The following is a 12,277-nucleotide window of genomic DNA, read 5'->3' on the forward strand; positions in this document are numbered from 1 at the left end:
TGTGTTACACATGTTTGTGTGACCATCAGAAATACCTCCCTAAGGGAGCAACAGTCGAGACTGAACAGATTCTTGTAAGTGTGTAGCACATACAGTACTTCCAAGCATTGTTGCACTGAGCCCGTGCAGTAAGTAGCCTGCAGTGCATTGTACTGCTCCATGTTGATAGTTTTAAAAGCAGCGAGCATATACGAATACACACAGTACACACATGTATTAATGTGTTTAGTATTCACTTCCTAGGATTCGTGTTTCTCGCGTCGTTTCATCAAAGAAAACAGCAAAGACAGAACCGACAAAAAGCAATGCATTTTCGGGCGACTGTCCTAAGCATGGACCGTCTCCGTTTTCCCCCACTTGCGAGAGGAAAAGCGCTCTTCGGCCGCTGGTCGCGCCGTCCTTCACTTCCGCACAAGAAGATGAAGAAGCGGCGGCGGCGTCGGCGATGCCCTTCTGGAGCGCAGGACACGGAGACGTCCCCACGCACGGCACGCTCCGTGTTTACACTCCCACGAAAGGAGGAGACTGGCGCACAGCGTCGGTTTGCAAGCCAGGCACGACAGCTGAAAGGGGAGGAGGAGGAGGAGTGGAAGGGGGGAGAGAAAGTGATACAGAGAGGGACTGTATGGTATAAAGGAGGAAACCGCAGCTTTCAACATTTCCTTCTATAGCGGAATGTTTTCTCGAAGGAGCCATGGAGACGTCAAGAAATCTTCACAGAAAGTTCTGGACCCAAAGAAGGATGTGTTGACCCGACTCAAGCACCTTCGGTCACTGCTAGGTAAGAGGACAGCTCCATCTGGGATCACCCGTCCACAGTCAGCGGTGCATCCCCCCGTGTTTGTCCTCTGTGCTCGTTTGGGGATGACACAAATTGATATAGCCGCTCCTATTTGTCTGTTCACCGAAGAAGGATTTTGGTTTTTTTTTTTACGCTGCTAAACAACGTCTGCATTCGGACTTCTGTTGTGCTGAACGTACTGAATTGTTTAAGCGAGTAAAAAAACACAACGGAGGTTTTTTTTTCTGTAATACAATGCCTTGCTTTGTACTTCCTTGCAGTGCGAATTTCACGGCTGTTGTTGCCGATCTACCTGAGTCGAGCTGGTGCCGCAGGTTTGACGTTAAGATTAAGCTAACCTTGTCATCCGTGACAGCTGCACCAGTACGCACCTCATTCAATGGGGAAACTCGCTGGATCCCAGTGGTGCCGCAATACAGGAATTCAGTGCAATTCAATTTTCCCCTCACGGCGAGTTTATTGTCCGCGAACAAGGCAATAAAACGTCAATTGGCATGTTTAAATGTGATCAAGGTCTTCTCTCTGAATTCACTCACTAGCAGTAACAACGGAAAAATAAGCCACCCTCGTTAAAACGAGAGCAGGCAGGAGCGTTGGGTTTTTATTGTGACACTGGTACAGCACTGCCTTGTGCTCAGCAGAAAAGGGGGGGGGAAGTAGTTTTATGATTGCTAAACATTGTCGTCCTGAATCTTGCACAAGATTTGTGTTATTTTGTTTTGTCGATATTGACTTTTCTTAGGTGCGATTTAGCTGTAAAAATACAAATACGTGTATAAGAATGTGCATAACTCTCTTTACTTCAGAGCAGTGCGCTTCGAGTTAGGAATACATACAGTATATACAGCACCTGCCTCGGAAGAGGTCATTTTGCCGAATTTTGTCAGGATGTCTCCGGATACATTTTTAAAAAGCAGAAAATAAAGTTGTTTTTCAGTTGGTTCTCACCGTCCTGCTTTCCTCTTGTATTCTTGTAGGGAGTTTAGCTGTGAGCCTTTTTGATAACCTCCCACTGTGTTGTCAAAGAGGGGTGGGGGTTGATATCTCGAGTTCCTGAAGCTTGAACTTCCTTTGTGGAAGGTAGTTAAATAAACTGCTGTCTGGAGCTCAAAGGTGCCTGTTTAGCAGTAGAATGTCATGGTAAGCATGTGCTGTCTGAAGAATTACTGTAAAGTAATGATATACTGTATATGCTACGTCTCATAGTTTTTCCAGGAGGAAATCTAAGCAATAGCAATGTTTTAAAATTATGCTGGAGGTGCTTTGATTTGATCTAATTTGTATAGTACAGACAGTACTTCAGACTGTCTGAATAATTGCACTTCACAACACCATTAAAATATGACAACAATGGGCTAGATTTTACTTTATAATAGAAATGCATTGTACATTTGCTGTAGTTTCACCTACAAACAGTGCCTGTTACCATTAAATAGTGCACTTTGATTTTGTTTTTTGAAACAAAACATGCAATTATTAGTGAATCAATTTCCAAACAAACTTTAAATTGTTTATTTATGGTTTGAATTCTAATGTTTGTTCTTTCAAATTTTCTATATAGTGAAACCACCAGGTTTGTGTTTTTCCATGTGATTTGCCACAGTTTGGGAAGCATATTCCTAATTTAACCTCTCTGGTGAAACCTGATCATTGTTTAATTTTCTTGTAGGAGACAGAGCACTGAAGACTGGCAGTTAATTTAATTTTCTTTGATTTTTAGCTTCAGCCCAGACTATTTCTTAATTGCATGAAGTCAGGGGAATGCAGTGAGGTTCAAAATCTGAGGAGGTCAGTCTGTCTGTAGCTATCCACACTAGATTCCTGCTTACTGAGGCTCTTGGTGGTACTGTGAGGTACGTCGGCCTTAGACATTTTTCGCTGCTCAGCCGCTAGCTCCCTGTGTAAATACTACCAGTGTGTTTAGCCAGGGTTGCCAGCTTGGTACTGCTGGCAGACAAACATCCATTATCTTGTGTGTAGGACTCATTAAATAGGCTGTATAGTGGAATGTGATGACTTGAATTGCACTCAAGTGTACAGGAGTTGATACTGTATGTAACATCTTCTGTATATGAACCATATTTGCCCCTGTTTTATTTCAGTACAGAATGAAGCTCTGAATGATGCTCAAATGCTAGTATTTTACAATAGGTAACCTTTTTCTGTTGTGATATAACCTTTCACCCTGGTCTGTAGTGCGTCAGTGCGCTTTGAAAGGGAAAGTTTGAAATAGCAGAACATCCTAAATGAAAGTACATTGTAAAACTTGCAGAATTCATTGTTAATAGTTACAGTAGATTGCTGTATTTCTTAACACCCCCAAACAGCTATTTATTGTCCGGCACAAAGGAATGTAGGAGAGCTCGTATTTTATTTGTGCATGATCCTAAGTGACTCCTTAGCATTTTTTAATCAGGTAGTATGTTTTGATAACCCCTGGCATCTAAACATTTTCTTCTGCTCACGTGGCATTGAAAGTAATTGCCAGTAATGCAATTATTTCCATGTTCACTGTTTGTCCCCTTCTTTAATGTTGTAAATGGGTGTTTCACTTCTGTAAAAAAAAAATGCAGTTTCATAAACAATAGATTTTCCCCACTTTTAGTTCCCTGTGCAGTGGACAGGAAAGCAGAGTGAGTGATGATGCTTCAGGGAGATTTTGATGGGTCCTACAGTACGCAAGTAATATTTTAGTCAACTATCTTTAAAATTTCTTGGAGCTGACATGGTGTGCAGTGATAAACTGTGCTAACAGATCTGTAATGAACATTTTATGAAGACCAAAATATGTAAAGTAGAAAAAGTATGTTTTCTTTCATAGTTGTGTTGCTTTACTGCTTTGTGGCTTATACTCTTCCGCTGACTGGATGGTTCACTACTGTTCACTACAAACTGGGGGGAAAGGAGGAGATTTCATGGAAATTGACAAACTTCTAAGGGATAAAGATAAAGTCCGCCCAGGAGACTGTGAGTTGTTCACGCTCGGCAGCGAATCAAGAATACCAGGTCACAATTGGACAGTAAAAGGGCATTCATTTAGAATGGAAAAAACTAGTTATTTACTTAATGAGTTGTTTGTGTCTGGAAAAGGTTTCCGAACCAGGTGGTTGAGAAGCAAACTCTCACCCTCCTCATGTTGGCACCCTTTCTTGCGTTATGTAGAAAAAATGACAGGCTTGTGACAAAGGCAGTAACAGCAATATAAATTATATGAAGAGACCTCATGTTTTGCTTTGTGATTCAGACTGGAAACTCTAATGTCACATGACTAGTATACGTGTATTGTGAATGGTTCTAGAGTACCATATGTAAAAGCAGCCCTGAATTTGTTTCGTTAACACAACACAAGTAGGGAAGCCTATTGATTTTACTGTCCGCCATGGGCGTGCACCTTTTTTAAGTTCTGTACCCAATTTGAAAAGTACCGAATGAAGTGGCAGGTGATGTCTTATGAAGATTTGCAGTTCAAAATGTGCTGGGCTTTAGGAAATTGTTTAATTTGGCTCTTGTTGGTGTTGAAGAATGATGTTTGCTTTGTGGTTGCATTAAAAGAAAAGTTAGGTGACAAATGTATAAAGAATGAGGTAGCTGTGTTAAAATCCTGTTAATTGGTGACATTTTGTTTTTGTGCTTTCAGTATGTGTGATAACTGAAATGCGTTGACTGACATTTTTTTAGACGGCATTCAAATAAAGTGCAATCAAATTAAAAAATACATGCTATAGCAAAGCATCCTTGTTAATAATACGTATTTACACTACAATACGTAACAGCGGATTTACTGTAACTACTGAGTTTGGAGTACTTTTACTCCAGATTGCTTTTCCATTTGAAACAATGACTTCCTTTTAGAAAGATATATCTTGATGGTCTGTAATTAAACACACATTAGAAATGTCCACTTTTTTATGCAAAAACGTTCTGCATGTCTGTTGTGCTTTGCTTGGGAGTGGCTGCAGATTTTGATGTCGTGCGTGGCTGGGCAGGACTTCGATCTCTGCATAGGCCTCTTTGTCACCTGAATATATCATAGCGACCGCATTGGTTCAGTTGCTCAGGCTTTTTCATTCTTTTCTTCCCATGCAGTCAGGAATAAAAGAAGCGATTCCATGTTAAAATACACCCCAAACTTTCATTTTAGTAAGAATTTATTTTATTTGCAAAACACTTAAAATGTGATGGAGCTCAGTTGCATCTACTGTACCCACTGTTTGAAAGACAACAGGAGCAAGCACAAACAGCTGTAAGGTGTAGTGCAAGCTAATCTAACCTGTCTGGTAAGTCAAAGTCAAAACCTAGTGTAAATAAATATGTATCATGTGATGTACTTAAGCTTCTGTAAAAAACACCTATAGTAGTTTGTGTGAGCTTCATAAAGCACTCCCCACAGGCAAGTGGTCCATTGTGGGCTTTTGAGACTGTTAAACCTGCCGTTGTTAAAACAGTGGAACATGTAAAACATTACATTTATCAAAATTATTAAAACACATTTAATTTTGCCTTGGTTGTTAGTTTTGGAGGATATTATTTTAATTCTACTGAACCAAAAGCTGCTGATTTTAAATACTGTAAGCAAGAGAACTCTGCATTTGTTTTTGTTTTTGAAGACTACACATAGATCATTATAAGATTGATGTGTCTGAATCAGTGCCTGGAGTAGGTGTTAAATGTTGAAACATCATTGTTGCAGGTTCCTCAGCTTATTTGAATGTAGGCATAGCACCGAGGGCGTTTTAAAACCCATGTCTAGTAATAACACATCTAGACGGTTGTCCTAGACTAAGACTTTCCTGGCTCAGTTTTAAAATTTGAATATTTAATGCTGGACATTGTAGATACAGTATGGTTCAGGCTGTTTCAGAATTCTCTGTTGTTCTTTAAACAACTGAACAGCCTTTCCTAGCCTGCTTTAGTTGGTAATAATCATAGTGACTACAACTAAGGATTTGTGTCATTTTGTGCTTATCAAAATTATGTTTAATACAGTGGATTTCTGCAAGTGCAGTTACAGTAAACTATGACCTATCCACCTATCCAAGCTGTAACTTCCTTACTCATATATTTTATTTCTTTTCTTGAAAACATCTTTTTGCGCTTTGTAAAATAAGTACTCGACTTGTACAGTTGAACATTTTGGATATACAGTACAGTATTCACAGTCCAAAACCAAACAAGCAGTCAACCAAGCAAACAGGAAACAGCATCAACCTTACATTCTGAGGTGAGTTTTGTAACATCTGGAAGTCATTTATTACACCTAGTTCGCCAGCACCTCACCATTCCCTTTAAACCGATCTTTCTGTTTTTGGTTCTGTTTCTCAATGGTGAATTGAAAGCGATCCATCCATCCATTTTCTAACCTCGCTATCAAATTCGGGGTCACTGGCCAGGGTTCTGGCAAGCAACGGGCGCCAGGCAGGGTACACCCTGGACGGGACACCAGTCTATCGCAGGGTGAACAAACACAGACGGGCACACCCTCCCACCAGGGCCAGTTTTTCCAGAAGCCAATTAACCTGCCAACATGGCATTGGACTGTGGGAGGAAACCGGTAGGACCCAGAGGAACTTGCAGTATAACTCAAAAGGGAAAAGAAGCTTTTAAAATTTGTTAGATACAATCTGACATTTCAGCATTTTGGTTTTCATTAATGGAACCCATTAATGGAAATGAGAAAATGTCTCCTGCTGAATTGGATAGCTTCCATTTGTATTTTCATTTTTCCATAGACTGAATTGGTTACAGACCAAGTCGTACATCTTCATAACCCCTCCAAGCCAGTCAACTGGATACACACCAATACTTTGGCTTCATTCTGCTGCTCTGTATTATACAAAAGTGGAGAAGAACACCTGTTTGGTGAGCTCTGTGTGGTACTTTAGTCTCAACAAAGTGTATTCCAAGAGCTGTGTTAGAGCATCTCCAGAAATCCAAAATCCTTGGATACCCAGCTCCACTCTTGTAGATGTCCTCAACGCCTATCCCAAAAATATGTTCGGGTGACTTTTTTGGAGCCAGTCACAGTGATGAAGTTATTTTGGTCTAAACTTGGTAAAAATATGAGCACTAAAATTTCAGGGGGGGTTTAAGAACCTTTTGGCAGGATTGGAATCGAAGGTATGTGGCCTTTGTAAATGACCCAGATCAGACATTTGGAAGGCTCTTACTGCAGAAATAACATTTTTATACCCTCTCCCCCGTGTGAACTCTGTAGGCCCAAAAACCCCCGAAGAGTTTCTCTAGCAAAACTCTGATGGTCAGGCAGCAGAATGCCCCTCGTCTGATTTGAGAAATCTATTTAAATGCAAGGTAAATCTAGTTTTGGGGTCAACATCTTAAATCTATTTATTTGATAGTTTTTGACTTACTACAGAATAAAAATGATAGCAAAAATGCTATGAGTATCTGTGGGAAAACATAGCATAATTAATCTGTCTTTGCTTCTTGAAAACAGTGATACTATAGTCAGGTTAATCTTGGCTGAAAAAAAAACCTGAAGTCCTTACCAAAACCAGGCACCATAACTGATATCACCAAGAAACATATTGAGTTTACTGTTCAAATCAATGAACTGGCAAAGCACTCTCTCTGCCCTGAAGGCACCCATTTCATGGTCATTTTCCAATTTGTTTTCTGCTTCATCTGCAAGTTTCTTTGTTGGTCGTGAAGCTTTAAAGCATTTTCCTAATTCTTCTTCTTTCAGACAAGCTCCTGTCTTCCCTTAGGGGTGCTTTAGGATGGAACCTGAAGAAGGCTCCACGGCCGAAACGTTGTGTTCTCTTTCTTCTTTTTTTCAGCATGGAATAAACCTATTACTTGTTCCTTTAGGATGGAATATGTTAATCCTAGAAAGAAAAAGTATGCTTTTCCATGTAGTGGTTTATTTAAATGAATTTATGTTTTAGATCAGCATTTTCAAGACACCATGAGTCAATATTTTAAGAAACAGGTGTTTGATATGTAATGTGTGTATATATGTATGTATATACGTCTTCTGCAGTTGTTTTAATTCGGTAATTATAGAAATAATTAACAAAAGGGGTAAATACTGAAAGTAAAGGAAGTTTTAGACACGCTTGATATTTTGAATTGTATTGTATATTTTTAAAGCTAAGTTTCCACATGAAAGACATATGCTTTGGTTTCCTCTCATAGTTCAGAAGCATATTGGCAGGCTAATTGGCTTTTGGGAAAGTGGGCCCTGGTGTCAGTGTGTGCATGTCTGTGTTGGTATCTGTGTGTGCGCCATGATAGACTGGCGTCCTGTCCAGGGTGTATCCTGCCTTGTGCCTGTTGCTTGCTGGGATAGGCTTCTGCTCCCCTGCGACTCTGTATTGGATAAATTGGTTAGAAGATGGATGGATGGATGTAGAGAGTAAGATATGGTGCAGTGATAGTGTGGTGGTTAGCGCTGCTACTTCAGAGTTATTGGTTCCCACGTTTGATTGTAGCCTAGAGTGTGTTCTGTGTGGAGTTTGCATGGTCTTCCCAGGTTTGTTCTGGTTACCTCCCTCTTCCCAGAGATGTGCTGGTTAGGATAAGTGGAGTCTCTGAATTACCCCTGTGGGCTTGTGTGTGTGCCCTGTGGTAGTCTGGCATCATCTCCAGGGTTCAGTCCCACCTACTGCCCTGTACTTCAGGAAATTGGATGTGGGAGGTTGTGAACCTTAACAGGAATGAACAGGCTTCAGATAATGGCTAGAAAGATGAGTAATACAGCGCTTATACTTACTTCAGTCTGTTCTTCCTCTAGAGCTGCCCTTGTTTTAATTAGGTCAGGAACATTGTGAAAGCCAGGGTGTATTTTAAGATTACAGGTTAGGTAACAATTGACAGTTTTAAGGATCAAAAACCTTGAGGGTTTCGTAAGAATGCCAGATTTCTTTGTTATTCATTATGTAATGTGGAGTCTGCGCTCCACACCTCCAGATTAGATTTCAAAGGAGAGCACAGCAGAAAATATATTCTGTGCAATATATACCGTTGTGTGTCTGATTTATATTTATACTGTAGATGCAGTTTATAACAGTTTCATTTAAATGGTTTGCAAGAAGAATTTGTTTGTGTAATTACAAACTGTCACAAGCAACCTTACAACTGTTGAAGAGCTGGCTATTAGAAGATGTTCCGGGTGGAAATCTTTTTAATGAGTGTATTTTGCATTAACACGAGTAGGAGCTAGACTGACATTCACATGCTCATTGCAGTGTGTGTGGACACCCTATGAACAGCAGTCTTTGGTCTGTGAGCAGCACAAAAAGGCAGGCAGCTCAGTTAAAATCCAAATACTCTGCAGTTCCTGACAAAATTATAAAACATCAAACTTTGTCGAAATGTTTAACCATTCACTTAGTATGGATTATTGTACCTAGTACATCCGGACACAAATTTAAGTGGGGCATTTGGCACCCAAATGTTTTTTAGAACCTTCTTTTTTGACATTATTTAAATCTGTATTTACTGATTTCTGACTGATGCTTTCCCTTTTTTGATGGAATTATTTAGAAGAAACTCTCAAAGGAAATGAAATCCGAAAGCTCAAACGCACTAAACATTATGGTCTATCTAGAAGTGTAAAATATAGAGTTATGTCTGGAAACGTACTTAAATGTTAGATCCGAAGTTTGAGAGATGTTAGATACAGTAACAGAACGTCTTGAATATACTGTAAATACAATGCTAGATTTTACATTAAGTGATTGCCTTTTTATATTTTATTTTTATATTTTCTCTACATCTCCATGTTTATATTTCAGCTAAAGTTGCAGCTCATAGTTTACTTCCATACTGCTTACAGTACCTTTAAAATGATCATATAAGGACATGTGTATCTGATTTCAATTTGGCAGGTTTCCATTCATTCATACCTGTATGTTGTAGTAACACTGGGCAGTACATGTGGTTGTGTACCATATATTTCAAATATAAATGTATTATATGCAGAAGAAAATTAGATAAATGCAAAAGATCCAGGAGATTAAGTTCAAATTATATTGACTGATTAGCAAATAAATAATAAGTTTAACTGTGAATGTATTTCCTTATTCATTTCATTAATTTATTAATCTTTATATTTAAGAATCTTATTTTGCCTATTCCGTTGCAGGCAATTTCCCTGTTTAAGATTTGTATATGATTGAATGTAGCATTTTATTTTCTGATTTCCCTTTTTTCCATTGTCAATTACATTTTTGTGTCTGTCTGTAAAGATAATCCATATTTTCGAATGATTAACGTAGTGTCTGGTTGTTAAGTTCTTCTTATTTGACTGAACTTTATCTTGTTTTAAGTATCCTATCCACTCCTAATGCAGTACCTTGATTTCTGTACATTGGCTGGCTTTTCTAATAGTGCTGATAGTGGTTGTTAATTGGCTTACATCTTTATTGAGGTCAAATGGAATATATGCTCATGCTTACATATTAGTCATGTTTGTAAGACGTGGCTTGGAAGAACTGTTTTCTTATCAAGGCAATGATGGAGAGTTCTTCTGTAAGTGAGGTCGATCCTGTAGGCCTATTGCTTCAAGTGGAATTACTTTCCTTTGAGTTTGTCTCTGTAGGCTGGAGCTGACTTTTTGACATAGCAGATTTGTGTACTTCCTTGTTGACTTGCTTAAAGAGTAAGGAACTGTTGGCAGGACACAGAGAGGGACACATTATTTACCGTAACAGTTTACTTGATGTATGGTTTAATACATAGGTTGAGATGTAAGACCAGCTTACTAAGACCTACTAACAGACCTACTACTAGCTACTACTAGATCTCCTGTCAGTTGTCACTAGTGGTATCACTGTGTGGTACTGCAATACTATAACGCATGACAGAGATGCACTACAAAGGGTTGTGGCAATGGCACAGAGGATTATAAGATGTGATTTACTATCACATTGTCATGGCCACAAACTGTTCTCCCTCATGCACTTATTATAAGTGGTACCACACTATTAAAGCACGGAACACTAGACTTAAGAATACCTTCTACCCTACTGCAGTGCACATCCTTAACGGCTAACTGCAATGCCCCAGACCCCATACACATCGGCACTATGCACTTTTTTGCATGGACTACCGTGTTTTTTTTTCAATACTACATGTTTATTGTTCTCCACAACATTTTTATTATTCCTGTTGTTAATATGTATTATGTTTGTAATGTACTGTCTACATTGTGTGGTGTTGTACTCTGTATGTCTCAAGAGATCAGTGTGAATAAGAATTCCATTATACATGTACATATGGCAATAAACTCCTCTGTAAGGAAATGGGTTTGAGGTGTAATGCTTTGTGATGATCAGGCAGCAAAAACGCTTTCTAATAACAGTTTAGCCGCTGTTAGAAATAAAGATTTATTGTATTTTGTATTAAATGCTTTCAATTACATGTGAAGAGCATTATTGTCTGTGTGCAAAGTATTATTTTTTAATCTTTGTATTCAAATTGGTAGAGGATGAAGTAAGGAATTAGTTATTTGTGTATTCTTTCAGTGTTTGTACTCTGTAATGTAAAGAAAAAATTCTAATCACAAAATATGTACTGTATAGATCTGTAATCTTGAATATAAACTTTAGGGATGGGATTTACCATCTGTGTCTCATTAAACCGCTTACATCATAGAAATGTATGAAAAAACTGGAGAGAAAATTGTTTCCCCCAGTTACCCAGAAAAGCAGTCTTATTTTGAGGACTGTTTAAGGAGAGCTGGTACCATATGCAGGCCTAATTCTTCAGTAAATTTAAGTTGTGTTTTTGCACTTAATATTTTAAAGGATTCATAAATGATGAGGCAATAGACAACACTCAGTTTCTTAAATTATTCACACAAATGAATAAACATGTATTTATTTATGTTTTAAAGGACCATTTATGAGTTATTCATTAGCTCAAATACAAGACATTGGCTTAATATTAACTCCAGTTAGGTGAACTTCAGTCTGCAATTTGTGATGGCTGTACTGAATTATTGAAAATTCGTAGTCATTTATCCTTTGGTGAAACACCTGTTTATAATAACTAACATCTTTTGAAACAGAATATACTATCAGAAAATGGCCTTATGAAGTACATGTAATAGATGAAATAGCATCATTACATGGTATTTAAAGTCTTTTGAGATGTCATTTTCTGCAGGAACAGGCTATGTGTCAAATACAGGAAATGAAAAGTTAATCATAATACTATGCTGGCTGATGTGTACAGCAGGTTTGCCTTAGGAGAGAGTTACAAGTTCGTGTTGCAGAAAAAGTCTGTCTCAGTAGACAGAATGGACAAGATTATATTTTACAAATGGCTAGGATAAATACTGTATTTGCAATGCGAAAATACATTTAGGGCTCACTGCATATTTTAATTTAGATCTAGTATTGTGTATGCATTTAGAGCCTTTCAAAAGCTTTTGAAATTTGGTATTTACAGTAAGTGTTTCACAAAACCTATTTGTTCAACTTTCTTGCATGAAACTTGTTGTGTAGACTG

General features: G+C 38.4%; 1 protein-coding gene across 8 annotated transcripts in view; it reads left to right on the top strand.

Moving 5' to 3' along the window:
* The first annotated feature begins 605 nt into the window (after positions 1-605).
* The window catches only part of ralgapa2 (Ral GTPase activating protein catalytic subunit alpha 2), a 195,079-nt gene continuing 183,407 nt past the window's right edge, over positions 606-12,277 (top strand). For all 8 annotated transcript variants that reach the window (XR_016094193.1, XR_016094194.1, XM_088933581.1 and 5 more), the window contains exon 1: positions 606-781. Coding sequence is in view for 6 of the 8 variants with exons in the window: in XM_088933581.1 (XP_088789707.1) it covers positions 676-781 (106 nt within the window). In the remaining 2 variants the exon portion in view is untranslated. The remainder of the gene's footprint in view (positions 782-12,277) is intronic.

Source organism: Atractosteus spatula, chromosome 2 (assembly GCF_055471065.1).
Source record: "Atractosteus spatula isolate fAtrSpa1 chromosome 2, fAtrSpa1.hap1, whole genome shotgun sequence".
Lineage (NCBI taxonomy): Eukaryota > Metazoa > Chordata > Actinopteri > Semionotiformes > Lepisosteidae > Atractosteus > Atractosteus spatula.